An 18471-nucleotide genomic window follows, 5' to 3' on the forward strand; every position below is an offset into this window, starting at 1 on the left:
GGAAACACGTGTAATTTTTGTTTATGGTGTAATTGAAGTTGAAAGATGATAATTTGGGTAAAATTGGGAATTTTGGAAGGAGAGGGTGCAAACGAAGGGGAATGAAAGGCGGGGGATTTTGTAGGGGATTAGCCCATTTAGAATGAAGCGGCCCTCAGAGTATTGGGATCCTATCCTTAATCAGCAAGCAGGCTACTTTCCTGAGTTGTTTGATATTATTGGGCGTGTTCCTTCCTTGGGTTATGTCTTGAAGACCAAAACAAGAAGACAGAGCAAATCATTAAAAGCAGAGGCCATAGGAGACAAACGGTCGTCCACTATCTCAGACGATGATTTAGTTCTCAAAAGCTTTTTCGCCGAAGTTAGCAAAGTCGAGAGGGATAACGAAGTCTTGAGGTAGGTTATGGTTATCCCTTATGCATACCATTTTATCCTTTTATGTAACTAGGGTTTCTCTGCACTTTTATACTTGCCAACGTTAATTGTTTTCTTTTTTTACCCAAATTTATCACAGTGACTGCTTAATTTTATTGTCTTCTAAAATAATTATAGGATCCTTTCATGTTTCAAGTTAAATCCATTTGAGCATCTAAATCTACCCTTTGATGCAACCCCAGAAGAAGTGAGGAAGCAGTATCGTAAGGTGAGCTAAATCTGAATTCAATGATATTTATGATTTATTGCATACTTTGCATTGCATTCTCAAGTTTTTCTATCTATTTCGTGCAGCTCTCTTTGCTGGTTCACCCCGATAAGTGCAAGCATATTCAAGCAAAAGAAGCGTTTTTAATATTGACCATAACAAAACCCATAAGGTCCCAAGAGTTGTTTTTAATACTTTTGGGCACCAAAACTGTCTTTTAGGCATGTTTTTCTTAGCCATCAAGTCTTAATATGGGATTTGCTCCCTTTAGAGTAGTTTTCACTAATCCAAACACCTTAATTACTTATCTTAAACACATTAATTAAAATTAGAAAAAGGCATAAAAATAATTTGACAAAACTCTAACCCAAGCTAACCCTAAACCTAGTAAACCTCTATAAATAGTATTGTTAACTCAGTGAGTCAAGGGCAAACCAGCAACACAAAAACCCTAGGCATAGAATTCAACCTCCCCCTCAAAAAGCCATAGTCGAATATTCATACCCACACCACACATAAAATCACCACCTAAATACGCTTTGATTCTCTAAGAATGCAAGCCCTGGATTCCGCATCCACTTTGCCAGCAACCGAGCCAAGGACTCAGACCGGTACCTCTGGGGACTTTAATCTTCTTTACATCACATTTTTCCATGTTTATTTAGAATTGCTAGATTTCATGTATTTAGACTGCATATTTAGGCTGTTTTACTGTAAAAATTACTTAAATGTTGTTTTTTTTCATAACTGCTGGTTTTAATAATTTTTCCATGATTGCCATAATAACACACTAGGAAGTATGCTAATAATTGAATTAATATGTTTTGTATGTTTAAATCCAGAAATTCAGACACTAGAATTACTTAGAATGCATGTTTAACTTAATTGCAAGCCTATTTGACATAATATGATTAATTCAATAACTGCAGCAATTTGATAGTTGTGATGCTATAAATATTCCATACATGTCATATTTAGAACGTTTAATTCTTTTTATTCCTTTCGAACTTTTTTTGCATGAAAAACAAACTCAAAAACGAGCTAAAAACGCTAAAAAAATAAATGCTGGAAACTGTTGCTGTTGCTACCCGCAGTCCCTCTGCCGCTGCCACCGTAACCGTCAGAGCCGCCAGAACAAGGTGGCGCCGCAACCACTCCCTCCTGCCAGCTCCGGCAGTCACACCGGCGTCGTGTTCGCCGTTCGTCAGCTTTCCAAGCTTTGCTCCCAGATCCTCCAGACTTCGATCAAAACTTCCATACGCATTTTCGGACTTATCCGGCCTCCGAATCAGACCTAATTTGAACCCAGGCGTAGATAATTTAGTGTTGATCAAAATTGTATAATTTAACGAGACATAACCTGTGAGCGGAGCGGGTTTGAAGGCCGCTCGCCTAAGGCTATGGGTGACTTCTCGATCTGGGAATGGTTTAAAAATGGAGTTGCCACCTAGTTTGACTAGGAAATACCTTTTAACCGACTCGATAGCCTTACGCGCCTCCGGTAAGACTATCATGCATCAGACCAAAGACTAGGGTTCGTGGACCTCCCCGAAACTCTTGTGCTTGGCTTATCTGTTACCGGCTTTATTTATTAGACATATTTGTATTATATCTCATCTCAACAGTATATACAGTTCACAGGATATGAAAGCTATAAATAAACATGTATGAAAGCAATAAATACGTTTTACGCGCATATGATTCGATTTGGACTGACATTTAAGGCAAGTAGCAGGTACTCCTAAGCATACATCTAATAAATAGCAAAAGTTTGGCTAGTTTGGATTGATTACATGCACAAAGCCTAAAACCAGATGTATAAGTATGCTTGATTAATTTTATTAGGTGAGTCTTGAAAAACCTATACAACCGTTTACTATGTTTTCGTGGTAGTCCTACGATGTCTAAGTGATGGGCTGGATTTGCATTAATGGGCCAATTTTAGGTGATTAGTCCTTTAATCGGTTATTATTGGATTTGGAATGCTTTTGGAAAGCGATAAACATTACTGGAATGCTCAGGGAAGTTGTATATACATACAAGGTTAAAGATACTTTTTAACCTCGTCGACTTTTGAGTGCCTGGCACTCGCGCGGGTCTTGACCATCGGTCTGGTCAGAATGGGCTCTCAGTCAGACCATGAGAGTTGTGCGTCTCATCAATCCGGCTCTACTGGTTTGATTCGGAGTCGATTCCGGTTCGGGTTAGCCCGGAATTGGCTCTAGAAGTTGCTAGTTTGCTGGGCCTCGGGCTTGTGGGCCCAGTTTATACTCTACGTTACATATTTGGACTTCTGGGTCCGTTTTACATTGGGTTTGACCCGTTACAATACTGAATATGATTCTACACTGAATTATCTAGGCCTGAGTTCAAATTGGGCCTGATTTGGAGTCCGGATGAGCTCGCAAACGCGTTTGGAAATTTGGATCAAAGTCTAGAAGATCTGGGAGCAAATCTGGGAAAGGCTGGGGAGCGACGAACACGGCGCCGGTGTGATTGATGGCGCCGACAGGATGAAGTGGCGGCGCCGCCACCTTGTTGTGGCGGCGGCGCCGGTCTGATTGGCGACGGCGGCACTGTGGAGGCAGCAGACAGCAGCAATTTCCAGCATCCGTTTTTTTAGCTCGTTTCAGTTGGTTTTTGAGCCCGTTTTTCATACAAAAAGAGGTCGAAAGGCATAAAAAAGAATCAAACATTCTAAATACGACATGTACGGAGTATTTACATCATCACAACTACCAAATTGCAACAGTTATTGAATTAAACATATTATGTCTAATAGGCTTATAATTAACCTAAACATGCGTTCTAAGCAATTATAGTGTCTGGGTTTCTGGATTTAAACATATAAAACATATTATTCTAGCTATTAACATGCTCTTTTGTCGATTTTCAGGGCAATTTCATAAAAACACATAATTTGGCAATTATGGCAAATATAGTGAAAATAACCTAATCATGCATCCTAGCTCACAAATATTCAGCAAATATGAACAGAATACATAATAAGCAACACATAGAATATAGAGAGTCCTCAGATACCGGTATGAGTTCTTAGCTCGTTTGCTGGCGAAGTGGATGCGGAATCCAGCTGCGCGTCTGTGCGGCTTGCATTCTTGGAGAATCAAAGCGATCTTAGGTGTTTCAGGACTGGATTCGATGTGATTTATATTTGTATTGTGCTGGGGGGGTTGGCCTATACTAGGGTTTTTTGTCTTTCTGGTCCGACCTTTGACTTAGCTGACTAATAACAGTATTTATAGGGGAATGGTATGACCTAGGGTTTCCTAGAATCTTATAGAATATTCTAGGGTGAAAGTGTGTGAAGTGATAGGTCTTAAGGAATTAGGATTAGCTAGAAACACTATTTTTTAATTAAATTCGGATTTAGACTTGCTAGCTAGGTAAAAGAGTGTTAAAAGTGTATTTTGGTGCCCAAAAATGTTAAAAAGGGTTCCCTGGGCCCTATAGATTTGGCCTTGGTCAATGTTAGTCCGTCAAACTTGCAAAAAGTCCCATAAACTTCTAAGATATGGCAATTTGTCCAATTTCTAGACTTATATTACAATTTCTTTAGATTTTTATGGGCTATTTACGCCTAATTACGTTTTAATCCTCCAAGTTCACAATTGTGCACAGACTACGCCTGCTTGGATTTCAGCAAGCAAACCGAAAGCTCGTCATCCGGACAGATTTCTCTAGAAATCATCATTGGACGCTTTAGTTCCTTATCACTTTTTACTTGTCCGAAAAATAGGTGTCTACATAACTGATGTAAAACAGACTGAGAAGTCCAGTAATATAACATAGTGTATAAACCGGGCCCACTAGCCCGAGACCTAGCAAACTGGCAATTTATAGAGCCAATTTTGGGCTAACCCAAACTCGGAATCGACTCCGGATCTAACCAGTAGAATCGTATCGACGAGAAGCACAACTCTCGTGATTTGACCTAGAGCCCATTCTGACTATACCTATGGTCAAAACCCGCGCGAGTGCCAGACACTCAAAAAGTCAACGAGGTTTAAAATTATCTCTAACTTTGCATGTATACCCACTGTACATGGCCCCGTTTGCAGTGTTTACCGCTTTCCAAAAGGCATGCCAAATCAAATATTAACCAATTAAAGGACTAATCATATAAATTAGCCTAATAATGTAATTCCAGGCAGTCTCTTAGACATCTTAGGACTAATACTAAAACGTAGTAACGGTTGTATAAGTTTTTCAAGACTCACTTAATAAAATCAATTAATCAAACGTTTACATCCGGTTTAGACTTTGTACATGTAAAATATCCAGATCAACCCGACTTATGCTACTTGCAACCTCTAAGGTTAGATGTACGTTTAGGAGTACCTGTTACGTGCCTCAAATGCCAATCCAGATCGAGTCATATAAGGGTCAAGCCTGTTTACACACTTTCATATTTTTTTATTTACAGCTTTCATATCCCGTGAACTGCATATACTGTTGAGATGAGATAAAAACGAATATGTCCAGTAAATAAAGCCGGTAATAGATAAGGCAAGCACAAGAGTCTTAAGGAGGTCACGAACCCTAGTCTTTGGTCCGATGCACGATAATCTTACGAGAAGCGAGTAAGGTTATCATTTCCTAGTTGAACTAGGTGACAATTCGATTTTTCAAACCATTTTCAGATCGAGAAGTCAGCCATAAGCCTCTTTAATATTCATATTAAATTTATTTGAATTTGTTTAATATTTAGTGATTTAATTGGTTTGAAATAAGTAAATTGAGAAGTATATTATTTTTAGTTGATTTATTTTATATTGTTTACTTTTAGAGGAGTAACATTTCTTTTATTTGATAGATAATTATTTTCTTCAAAAAAATCTATTTAAATCCATTTCTCTAGTCCAAGAAATAGATGAAATAATAATATTATCAAATCTAATTTATTTTTATTAAACCAAAAAAATCATTTTTTTAATATTTATAAATAAAAAATAAAAAATAAAAAATCAATGTAATGAAAAGTTAAAATAGTCAATGAAAGAAAGGTAATTAATTCATTTTTTTAAAAAAAGGTAATTAATTTTGTGGAATGGAAGTATAATATTTAGAATCAAGCGGCCTGGGAGTATTGGGATGACATCATATCCTTAATCTGCAGGTGTGTTCCTTCCTTGGGTTATGTCTTGATTTGAAGACAAAAACAAGAAGACAGAGCAAACCATTAAAAGCAGAGGTCATGGGAGACAAACGGTCGTCCACCATCTCAGACGACGATTTGCTTCTCAAAAGCTTTTTCGCCGAAGTGAGCGAAGTCGAGAGGGATAACGAAGTCTTGAGGTAGCTTATGCTTATCCCTTTATTCATACCATTTTATCCTTTTATGTAACTAGGGTTTCTCTATACTTTCATAATCAATTGCTATTACAAACTTCCTTTTTTACCCAAATTTATCACACTGACTGCTTAATTTCATTGTCTTCTCAAAAATTATAGGATCCTTTCATGTTTCAAGTTAAATCCATTTGAGCATCTAAATCTACCCTTTGATGCCACCCCAGAAGAAGTGAGGAAGCAGTATCGTAAGGTGAGCTAAATCTTAATTTAATGATTTGTCGCATACTTTGCATTGCGTTCTCAAGTTTTTCTTTCTATTTTGTGCAGCTCTCTTTGCTGGTTCACCCCGACAAGTGCAAGCATACTCAAGCGAAAGAAGCGTTTGCCTGTAAGATTATTTTTCGATGTTATCTTTGTGTGCGGTTATGGTTTATTTGCGTTTTAGGAGGACTTTCGGATCCCTTATGCATTTAAATTACAAGTCTCGGTTTTTTTTTTCTGATTCTTCATGGAAATCAAGGTGGTCTTTTAGGGAATTTATGATGAAATTAGTTATTAAAAAACTGTCTTTATGGCTCAAAAAGGTCAAGGCTTTGTGTTGGATTGGATTGAGAACATCCATTAATCCGTGCAGACATCTCTCATTTATTTGAAATGTTAGACCTTGAGACTTCTTATTAGAAAAATATGGATAGTTTTGCGTTTGTTTCAGTTTTTTTGCCTCTTCAGACTTTGATTGTTTACTACAGTCAGGAAAGCTTTAAGCATTTAATTTTGAGTATTGAGGATTAACTTATGCAGAGAATATTCTGGGGTTAGGCATTTCTGATCTTAATCTGATGATTGACCATCAAAGTTAGAAAAATTAACACCATAAAACCTTGAAAACTCCGCTATATTATTTATTTGTTTTTTTGCAATAAATACATTGCATTGAAGTTTGTCTTATGAGCTACCCATCTGCACAATTGGCTTTGAGTTGCAATTATCTGACCTAAACAAAATGTTAGGCATAGCTAATGGAAGTTCACATTGGCGAGGGATTATAAACTGTTCATATGCATTAATTATTTGCTTATGTGAGCAAAAGAAAAATAAAATAAGAGCAAAGCAATATACTTTTTTAAAAGAAATAGAAAAATACTATTAGTCTGAGCCAGCCTACTGAGTGAGCAATTGTAGACGTTGACATTAACAACCTGTTCATTGTACACATCTAATCTCCCTTGTAACTAAATGAACCCTTTAACATGCATGAGGAGTTGCATCTCTGTTATATGTAAGTATTTAGACGAAAAGGGGGCATTATTAGTGGACTTAAACATGATGGGGCATGCAAGGGTAAGTAGTTCTTAATATAGTAGTATAGGTTTGTACTTTATCTGGATGGGAAAGGTTTGGATGTAGAAACTGAGGGATAGTAGTCTGTTGAAAAAAATTCTCAGGCATATGAGATCTATTTGGTGATACAATAAATTTGATCATGATATAGTTAGTTGGGAATTAATATAGTTTCCTCAAAGCAGATGTATAAGTGACAGCATGAGGTGGTAGAGACCTTGTGCTAATGCCTCCCCCACCAACAAGCAGGCAAGATTTAAAGGTGCATGCCTTTGTGCGCCCTCGAGGCGCTCCTTTATAAGACCAAATTTTATATTTCACTTCTTTTTTCATGTAAGTTTGTTAAATAATCACAACCATCCACTAAAAGCTTTAACTTACATTATTCTGGACTTATCTGCACTTTATCATCTGAACAAGAATGAATAAAGAGAAGAAAAATAAAAGATGATTGAAGGAAAGGGAAAGAAAAAATTATTGAGAAAAGATTGGCTACCACTTCTTCATCTTATCCACGGTCTTCAAGAAGAGTAAGGCAAAGAAGACTTATTACAACACATGGATCATCACATAGAAGAACAAGAAGCACAGCCATTAACCACCATCTTTTTATTTACCATGAATAGTAAATCTGTATCTACCTATTGTATTTTCCGCCCTCGCGCAACCCTCAAGCACAAAATAGCCTTCCACAGTTTGAGCTATTCTTAATTTACGTCCATTATAATAAGTGTTTAATAAGAGCAAGTTGAGGTGCTTCTTTAGGGCGAATATTATAAATCAAGAACTCGATAGGAAAAGCATGAACAATTGAAGGGTATCAACTTAATGATGATTGATAGTTGGTTTCTAAATGATGATAGAATAATTTTATTTTAATAAATATGACTATGGTTAAGTCACTTGAACATGAACATGGTACTTTTAGTTTTTCGTTCAAATTTAGAAAACTTTTGCTATTTTTCGTGCTTAATTTTTTTGTTTAAATATAAAACCATTGATGCTTTTATGAAAATATGACTTTTTTTTAGCTTTATTTATGAATATTTTTTGGTGCCTTTTGAAAGGCAAATCTTGCGTCACGCCTTGGTCTCTAAGACACTTTGCGGCTTGATGTGTCTTACACCTTTATCAACTATGTATGGATCTAAGAATACACATAACCAACATTTGAAGCCATCATGAGATGGTAAACTTACTTCCTAGTATTAATACGAGTTTTCCTCCCTTTAACATTCTTCATTATTGTAAATGACAACCACCTTTTTTCGACTCTGGTTGCTTTTTATTTTTTGTCAATCTAAGTTATATTCATTCTGATCTTACCATGTTAAGAGTAACTCTTTCTTGTCATTATGATGGCTCTAGCCATCCACACATGCATGGGTGCACACCCATGATAAATTCCATCCAATATAGTGGATGGCCTGTGCCTCACTCTTTCTTTCTTTCATTTTCTTGATTTCTTTGTAAACCTTCTAACTGAATTGAACGTATTTTGTTGGCCTTACCATCACACACCATTTTCTTATTTACCATTTACCATTTAACATTTAATTTTAACTTGTTGAAATTTTTTGCTCTTGCACAACCCTCATGCGCAAGAATGCATTTTCATTGTTTGAGGTACTCTTACTCCACGCCAATTAAAATGTGTGTTTAGTAAGAGCAAGTTGAGGTGCTTTTTAGTAGGACGAATGGTATCAATCGTGATAGCGTAAGCATGAACAATTGAATGGATTTTTTATATTTTTGCTTAATATTTTGAGCACTTTTAAACACAAGTGCTTCCTTACTTCAAATAGAAGAATTTGGTTTTTGTGAGGATATAGTAGAAAGTGACGAATGTTTCTGGGTAATAAACTTGATTGTATGTGAGGATATGTGTTCTGTTCTGTTCTTCATTTCCTTTTAGTAGGTTATGGATGACTGAAGTTCCTTCTTAAAGCAAGCAAGGTGTTTAACTTGTCGGCAATATTGTTTTATATAAACAATAGGGGTGTTTGATAACCCTACTTAGGCATCTCCAACCTAACATTAAGATAGGCGAAATTTTTGAGTTGGGTGAAAAATGAAAATAGGTTGGGTAAGTGTGTTTGGGCTAATGTGCGACGGGTTTAAAAATTGCGGTCAACTGGACAATACGTAACATGCCACGTAAGCTAAATTAATTCACTATTTAAAATTTTGCGCCATTGCAACAAACGTTTCAAATTGGGACATAATTATTAAAATTAAAAGTTTTGATCGCAATTGACAAATGATGCAAGGGTTTGAATTTAATGAGTATTTTGGCCATTAAATTATTATCAGAAATGATACCGTTTTGAATTTGTTTGCAGCATATCATGGCGCGCAACCAATTATTGGTTTCCTTTTAGCATGGATGAAAGCTAGCAATAGTACTTTTTTTTGTTAGTGAAATGAATTTATGTAAATTAACATATCATTGGCTGCTAACAAACGCATAAATGTGGACTCAAACTTTATGAACAGAGCATTAAATAACTTCAAGATTTGTTTAATGCTGTCGACTCTTAATGTCTTGGTTATTTGATGGTGTTTCATTTCATTGGAAGGTTGGTTTAGCCATGTTGGGAATAATGGCATCATTTAGTCAAAATTTGGTGGAAGGACAAGTAAATCTAAAATGCTTTTTCTAAAACTACATTAAGCTGTTTTCTAACAGTTTACTGTTGACTCATATGCAGCATTGGCAAAAGCCCAGCAACTATTACTTGATGAACAGGAAAGAGACTATCTTCTTTGCCAAGTTACTGCAGCAAAAGGTCAGTACGCACAGGACTTTCTTCCTTTTTTTCCAAATCCCTTTGGTTAATTATTTCTAAGCTGTTTTACACTTACTGTGCATCATGTTTATCTTTCTTCTCCCACACCCCTGACCCTCCTGGATAAGCAAGACATCAGTTTGTTGCCTCTCATTATGTTTCTGCAAACCCACCTCTTCGTCTTATGTCAATGCATCTTCTAAATTGGCTTCTATTGCACATCATGATTTTTAGTTGATTTTAGAATGATGATTACTTTCATAGCTAAGAAACTTGTCTATGGGATCTTTGATTAAAAAACTTTAATTGATTATTATTTGTCTCCCAGTGCATTTTGAATTTCAGCAATCGTATCTATTGTCTTCTTTTGAGATCAACTTGATTATATTAACTAAGAAAAGAACTGATGATTGATATAATTTAAATGGCAGAAGAACTTCTAGTAAAAAGGAGAAAGCAGTTGAAGAAAGATACAGCCTCTAAAATAAAGTCTTTGGTTGAAGAGGTATTTTCTCCTTCTCAGCTTGTCCTTTTCCCAAATCATGTAAATCTACTGGTATGTGGTATCTCTTTAAAATAAATGTTCAGGTTCATTTGAGTTGTAGTACGCCTTGCTCTATGTTTGAAAAAGTCAGCAATATTCTGTGCTCGAGTCTTTTAGGAAAAGGCCGTCTTTTAGTTAACATGTTATGTAAATAGTGATATAGCCTCCATGACTTACTTACATTCCTTTATTTGCCAATGCCATAGTTGCTTACCAGTAGTTGACATTCCTAGTACTGAGCATTACCCACGCCTGAATGATTTGTTTTCTAGAGCTTTAAAGATAACAAATTGAACTCAGAAGATTGGACCCAAATTGGACCAAATATTTTGATTTGGTTCAGTTTTGATGAATTTTTTATATATTTATTTTTATTGTTCTGAGTTATTACTAAAGGAATTTTACTAATTTTTTTTATGTTTATTTAAATATAGAAGATTTGATTTTACTATATAAATTTATTGAAATCTTATTAATTTTATATATAATAATAAAATTTATAACTATTCAAAAACATTCAGTCATTGTATTGTTTCAATTAGTTTGATCGTATGGGTCTGTTGAACATACAAACCAAACTGAACCTGAATTGAAAAAATCCAAAAAAAATTAACGAAACCAAAATGAACGAGAAATGTAAATGAACCGAATTGGTCGTTGCGTTTTAGTTTGTTTGTCAGTTTTCACCAACGATTGCTCACCCTTAAACTTTACAAATTTGTTGGTCAATTCTACTATTTACCTATCAAAAGACACACTTTAGTTTAGTCAATATAAGTTCCCATATCAAGAGATTGATTGACCAACTTTAAATGGCTGTTGGATGCGAACCAGGGAAAATATAAACAACATTATGAAAAGTCCGAGGAGTTCCAGCGGGAACTCAAATTGAAGGTTCGGGAACTATTAACTGATCAAGAATGGCGGCGGAGGAAAATGCAGATGAGGGTATGCTGGCAGTTCAACCATTTTCCTTGTTTGATTGAGTATCTAATGATAGTCATTATGTTTATGCCTTTTTGTTGTCTTTTAGATATCAGAAGAGGAAGGAAGATTAAAAAAGGATGAAGACGACCAAAAGGAGGCGTGGAAGAGAAAGCGGGAACATGAGGAGCAGTGGGAAGGAACAAGAGAACAGAGGGTATGTTTCTGCTTATCACAATTAAGTTCTCAGTTGAGGAACTGTTGCCACTATAGAATGTTGTTTAAAATGCGGTTTCTTGTGGGTATTTATGCTTATCAGAAAGTTCTCAGTTGAGGAACTGTTGCAACTTCAATTTGTTTCTTCAATGTTTGCTTTCTTGTCTTCTGCTATCTGAAGTTCAGTATTTTAAACAACTTAAGTTTCCTACTGATACATGGCAAGAAATGCCATTTTCTGAAGGGACCTATTTAGTTCACATAAACGCAAAGGCTTTTAGTTTGCTTTTTCTGAGATCAGAGGCAGACAGAAGTTGTAAAGCTAAAGTAATAATTTGTTTGGATCAAATTATATGCTATCATGATTATAGTTTTGCATTTACTTGGCCCGTCTCCAATTGAAAATATGAAGCTTTTCTGTTGGTTGTCTTATGTGAATTTATTTGAATTTGGTTCTGCACCATCACTCTAGAGGCAATCTTTATGTTTCAAATCTTAATTAGACGTCTTTGTTAATGTGAGAGCATCAATTGTTGCCCATAATAATAAGCATTCATTATATAGTTGTTATGATTGGCTATCGTCAACACATCCTTTTTACTTTTTTTTTAAAAAAACTTCTTCTTTTCACGTGAGATGCAAGAAAACTTATTTACCAATAGTGGTCTGCGCTTGCCTTTAGTTTCTTCTAATTATAATTTTTCGATCCATGAGACCGCAATGCAGAAACAATATTGAAGCTGTGATTGGTTTTAAAGCATGTTTTCTGTTTCTGAAATGACTTGCATTGATCTAATTTTTCTTTCCTTTACTGGTATTTTTTTTGGTCTTGTAATCTCAAATTTCAATTTGACGTTGACTTTTCAACTTAATCATCAGGTTTCAAGCTGGAGAGATTTCATGAAGGGAGGGAAAAAGGTGAACGTGTATTGATTCAAGGTTTAATTTAATGATATAAAACATAAAATAACATTAAACTAAAACGGTATTGCAGGTTAAAAAGGGAGAAATACGACCGCCAAAGCTCAAGACGGAGGATCCCAACAAATCTTATGTTCAAAGGCCTGTAAACAGAAAATAACCTATCAAAGTGTCTTGAAAGGGGTATGATATTGACGGACCGATAGTTGGTTATGCCAATTTATGTTATGGCAGTAAAATAGTAAAGTAGCTTGTGCCAAGCTTATTGATGTAATATCCTAATGAGACTTTATTAGGTCTCAACAATTAGAGGACATCTGCCACTGTGTTTTACAAGATTAGTGGACATTTCAAAATCCTTGAAGAATCAAATCAGTTGAAACATGTGCTATTTCAAAAGTTTGTAGACAGATATAACTTGGACATTTTTTATTTTTATATTTTGTCACAAGGCAAAATCCCAAGGTACTACTGCTACTTAAATGGGGAAGTATCAGTACATGTCACTGTTGCTACTGGTTTATGAATCAGAATTATTAGTTTATCATCTCCGGGATCACCGAAGATAATTAGTTGGTAGGGTTACGGAAACAGATTATCTTAGCTAGTAAAGTAGATGTATATGAAAGTAAAATAGGAGAGAACTGTGAGTTGATTGTGGATCATACTTATTTTTCTCCTAAATCCATTGCTCCAGTGAGTGAAGATTATGCAACTATCCTCTAAGGCTTTAAGCCTTTTGCTCATACCAAAATCATGGAAATCTTTACTAAGCTATTTCAACATATTCAACAGCTTACCATTTGCATTTACAACACTATAACATAAACGGAAGAGGAGGAAGATGGTGTTTATGAAACTGCTGTCTGTTCCCTATTCTGTTTAACAAGCAAGTTATTAACGACCAAGGCTATTAACGTAGAGGCATTAAGACGAACCTTCAATGCAATCTGGAAATTGAATAAGAGTTTCGGACTGAAACAATGTCCGGCCTAATAACATTTATGTATTCCAGTTTTATTCAATCCGCGATAAGGAATGGGTTATAAGTCCTTGGACGTTTGATAATATTCTAAAAGATGTTGATACAGACATGTCCCCTACTGAAACTTTGTTTGACTCAGTGCCCTCTGGGTTCGTATTTTTAGTGTACCTCTTGGTTGGATGACGAAAAACATGGCGAAAGTTGTTGGTGTGAAACTAAGAACCCTAATCAAATATTCTTTGTATTGGATGCGCATAATAATGAACGTAAGAAAAAAAGAAAGGAAATGAGATTGTTACCTCTTTTTATAGGCTTTTTAGTGTAGCCTTCCTTTTTTTTTTGGGACGATGACAAAACTATCTAAAATTTTAAAAATATTTACAAAAATACCTGTAAATTTTTTTTATTTACAAAAATACGACTGATTTAAAATTAATTACAAAAGTACCAAAAAATGAAAATTAATTACAAAAGTACAATTTTTATAATGTCGGTATAATTATGGTATAATTTTGAAATATTAAAACTATAAATCAGATAATTTAAAAATAATATTTAGTTTATTATTGGTATAATTTCAGTATATTTTCGGTATATCGATTATAAATTTTTATATATATTTTCTAGTTGATAACATGTATATTTTTTTTATATGTATTTTTCACTATAGTTGGTAATGAAATAGAGAATTTCTATATTGTTTGTATAATTTTAGTATATTGTTAGGTTAATATTTAGTATGCGATGTGGTGTAATGTTGATATAATAATAAAATTTCAGTATATTTTGATGTGTACGCTCTTGGTATACTGTTGGTATAATGTTGGTATATTATTAATTTAATTTTTAGTATACGATTTGATGTAATTTTGGTAAATTTTTATTTAATATTAATAAAATCTCAGTATGTATAATGTTGGTATAATTTTGGTATAATGTTGATATAATGTTGATATAATGTTAGTTTATTAGTATACTGACATTATACCCACAGTATACACCGTATGTTTGATATTATTTTTTATTTTTTTGTACTTTTGTAAATATTATTAAGTTTTTTGTAAATAAAAAAAGTCAACATGTAGTTTTGTAATTTTTTTTATTTTTTTTGGTAAATGGTGTAATTTCCTCTCTTTTTTTTTACGATGAGATTTTATAGTGTTCCATCAATTACCATAAAGATTAGTTAGATATTTGTTGGATTAAAAAATATCTAATGAATTGGATTAAAATCATTAATTTTATTGATTTATTTTATTGATATAATATTAAGGATATTAACGTAAAAATGTATGTCCTACTCATCCGTACTTTTATATATAACTAGTTTCGCATTACGTGCTATGCATGTGGCTCGTAACGTAACTCGTCAATAAATATATTAGTAAATTTAGTATAATTATATCAATTTTTTATTTACAATTAATATTAAATTAGTTAAGAATTTTTGTAAAAGTAAATATAATATATTCGGTTATAAATTTTTTTTCCATATTGAATTTATTCTTCATTTGGTTTTATAATAACCATAATTAAATAATTAACTTAATTTTATTAATTTCTATCTTTAAAAGTAATAAGATAGAAATTTAAATAATAATAATAATATATTGACCAAATACAGTATTTTAATTTTATAGTGTAATCAAATTAAAAGATAGGTATTCCTACTAATTTGGAGACAATTTAGCTATTTTTTACATACTAAAAGTTAAATTGGAGATAATTTAGCTACCTATTCTAATTAGGACTTTAATTACAATAATGATTAATTAAATAACTAATTAGTTAATGACTATAAAACCTTTATTTAATAGTAAACTGAAAAGGATTATTCAGTAAATTTGCCTGTCTCCCGTGCTTTTATATATAATAATATAGATATAGATATAAGTACTAAGACATATTTATGATATGGTGATATGAATTGACAACTTAGTTTTTAGTGCCAAACCAATTGTATAAAAAATAATTAATTTGGTTTTGGCACTTGGCTGGATATATAGTTTCACCTTTGAACTTGTACCTTTTTATTCATCTAATCTCTAAACTTAATGTCTCATCTATCAAACCTTTGAACTTGTTAAATAATCCGTTTGACCCATGAACTTGATAAATACGTAAACATTAAACCCCTCCATACACAAATTCTTCTAGATTGTTTCAAGTACCAGGTGGACACGGAGGGGTTTCATGTTTACGTATTTATCAAGTTCAGGGGTCAAATTATGTTATTTAACAAATTGAAAGGTTCAATAGGTGAGACGTTAAGTTTAAAGGTTAAATGGGTAAAAGGGTACAAGTTCAGAGGTCAAACTATATATTAAGCCATTGAAAAATTGGTCATAAATGAAAAGTAATGTTAGAAAAACGACGAAAAAAAAAAGATGTGGCTAACTAGTATTTCTTATTGTATTAGTTCCAGAAATAGAAATGTATAATAATATTTGGAATGTTCATAAACTAGTGAAAGCCTATAAGGTAAAGAAAATCTTAGTGCTCTTGCTCTCTATTTTACTATATACATATTTTAACTAGTGTTGTTCATCTTCAATCAATATAACTATAAGATGAAAAAAATTTCTATGAGATTTTGCAACTCCAAATCAATAATATTCTCTTTTATACTTTTTGTTGCTATAATTTTTATCTTGTACACGAACTCATTAGTGCACGAGAGTCATGAAATCAAGTCCAAGAAACAAGCTCAAACTCAAAATTCAGATTCTCTTATTGCTCCTAAAAATGTTACTGTAGAAGAAAGAATTAAGTGGTTCAAGAAAAAGTTGCCAGATTTTCAGATTTTCAAATCGAACGGGTTCACTCAACGATTTCACATTCGAGTTACGGAAATTATGGAAGACAATAATTGCGAAGTTCATTTTTTCATGACATGGATTGCACCTATTGAATCATTTGGAAGGAGACAGTTTTTAGGTATGGATACTCTTTTCAAAGTGCACCCTAATGGATGCTTAATCATTATTTCAGAAACATTAGACTCCTTACAAGGGAGGAGGATCTTGAAACCATTAGTTGTATTAGGGTTTAAAGTTCGCGCAGTTACACCCGACTTGCCTAGTTTGTTCAACAACACTCCGGCGGAAACATGGCTCAACGAGATAACCAGTGGCGTAAAGGATCCCGGTGAAGTCCCATTGTCTCAGAACCTTTCCAATCTCATTCGACTCGTTGCGATATATAAGTATGGGGGCGTGTATTTGGATACAGATTTCATTATTTTGAAAAGTTTTTCGGGGCTTCGAAATTCGATAGGCGGGCAAACTATTGACGACGTATCCAAAATATGGACGTTCAACAATGCTGTTTTAATCTTTGATAGGAGTCATCCACTTGTATACCGTTTCATACATGAATTTGCTGCAACGTTCGATGGAAATAAATGGGGACACAATGGACCTAAATTGGTGTCAAGAGTAGCTCAAAAATTGGCCCAAAAACCTGAGTTTAATTTCACTGTGATGCCGGCAACATCATTTTACCCCATAGAGTGGAGTTTGATGGAAAGGTTTTACAAGAAACCAGAAAATTCATCTGATTTAAGATGGGTTCAAAAGATGGTGATTGAGCTTATAAGTGGAGATGTTTATGCAGTTCACTTGTGGAATAAATTCAGTCAAATAGTTCCAATTGAAGATGGGAGTGCCATGGCAATATTAATCTCTCATTCTTGTGTCATTTGTGATTACATTTATACACCTTGAGTTATATTTAAACAAATAATAATATATCCTTGATTTATTGCATCTCTCTTTTTCTGTTTAGATTATTGTTGTTAAATCTAACATGGCTGGTTCGACAAAAAAAAGAGAGTCGGTGTCTTCTTTAAAACTCCTTTTTTTAACAAATCTGTTTGAACACCTTTAACTCGGACAACCCTATTTAAATTTACTGAATTTGAAAGATTTTTGTCTTTTATTTTGAAGATCAAAGGTATGTTTGAAGATGAAAGTTTATCTTTTCAGAATCTCTCTGAAGATGAAGATCGGAAAACATGAAATTTCAACGGATCTAACGATCTAAAGATAACTTATGGATCTGTATTGAAGATGAGATTTGAAAAGTTTGAAACTTCAAGAATCAAGCGGTTTCAAGATCGTAGTCTCAATATTTGAACGATTTATATATTTGAGTACCTTTTTATGGTTGAAAAAGCCTTATTCGATGATTGTGTTAAGACAGCTCTCATCATTATTTTAGAATAGTTTCTTTGAAGTTGATGAAGAACTATTCATTTATGTAATTTTTATTATTATTATTAATGGAAATTTTAGTTTTTTACAAAAAAAAATTAATATTTAAAGTAAATGTTTATCATTTTAGTAATCAACTTAATATTCAAATTAAAACACCCGAAACTCTAAATTATAAACTATAAACCCTAAACTATTCACTACTAGAAAACAGTTTGCGACGGATTTTAGTGACGGATTTAAAATTCGTCGCTATTTTTTTGGTTAGCAACGGATCTAAAATCCTGCACTAAACACCCAATTAAATTGGCGGGAGCAGTCCTGCCAAGTGTTTTGATAAAATTTAGCAACGGATTTTAAAATCCGTCGCTAAATTACGCCTTTTGCGACGGAATTTAGCGACTTGCACTGTCAAAAAAAATTAAAAGATATTAAAAAATATTATTTAAGATAGTATTTAATAAAAAATAGTTATTAAATTTTTTAATTAAATTTATATTATTTCAATATAACGTTTTTATTTATAAAATAATAATTAAACGTTATTTATGAAATAATAATTAAATATTATTTATTTATTT

General features: G+C 33.5%; 2 protein-coding genes and 1 long non-coding RNA gene across 3 annotated transcripts; all 3 read left to right on the forward strand.

Moving 5' to 3' along the window:
- The first annotated feature begins 227 nt into the window (after positions 1-227).
- LOC130015350 (uncharacterized) lies at positions 228-786 on the forward strand. Its single transcript, XR_008790472.1, has 3 exons — positions 228-396; positions 553-643; positions 730-786. It is a non-coding gene; the product is annotated as an uncharacterized LOC130015350 (long non-coding RNA).
- A 4977-nt stretch (positions 787-5763) lies between these two features.
- On the forward strand, positions 5764-13075 carry LOC126674928 (uncharacterized). The gene is made up of 9 exons (XM_050369474.2): positions 5764-5959; positions 6116-6206; positions 6284-6344; positions 10009-10086; positions 10518-10591; positions 11465-11578; positions 11664-11771; positions 12650-12688; positions 12765-13075. The coding sequence occupies exons 1-9, from the start codon at positions 5859-5861 to the stop codon at positions 12849-12851; spliced, it is 753 nt and encodes a 250-aa protein (XP_050225431.1). The 5' UTR covers positions 5764-5858; the 3' UTR covers positions 12852-13075.
- Positions 13076-16246: 3171 nt separating this feature from the next.
- On the forward strand, positions 16247-17401 carry LOC126672630 (uncharacterized). The gene has a single exon (XM_050366583.1). It carries the CDS (start codon positions 16247-16249, stop codon positions 17399-17401), a length of 1155 nt encoding a protein of 384 aa, XP_050222540.1.
- Positions 17402-18471: the final 1070 nt, after the last annotated feature.

The sequence above is a fragment of the Mercurialis annua genome, linkage group LG3 (assembly GCF_937616625.2).
Source record: "Mercurialis annua linkage group LG3, ddMerAnnu1.2, whole genome shotgun sequence".
In the NCBI taxonomy this organism is placed as follows: Eukaryota; Viridiplantae; Streptophyta; class Magnoliopsida; order Malpighiales; family Euphorbiaceae; genus Mercurialis; species Mercurialis annua.

Excerpts from the sequence above, each read along its gene's own strand:
- LOC126672630 (XM_050366583.1), top strand. The coding sequence starts at position 16,247 with ATGAAAAAAATTTCTATGAGATTTTGCAACTCCAAATCAATAATATTC.
- LOC126674928 (XM_050369474.2), top strand. The coding sequence starts at position 5,859 with ATGGGAGACAAACGGTCGTCCACCATCTCAGACGACGATTTGCTTCTC. Across the intron at positions 6,207-6,283 it reads TGAGGAAGCAGTATCGTAAG|CTCTCTTTGCTGGTTCACCC; the intron begins GTGAGCTAAATC and ends TATTTTGTGCAG. Across the intron at positions 11,772-12,649 it reads AAGGAACAAGAGAACAGAGG|GTTTCAAGCTGGAGAGATTT; the intron begins GTATGTTTCTGC and ends CTTAATCATCAG.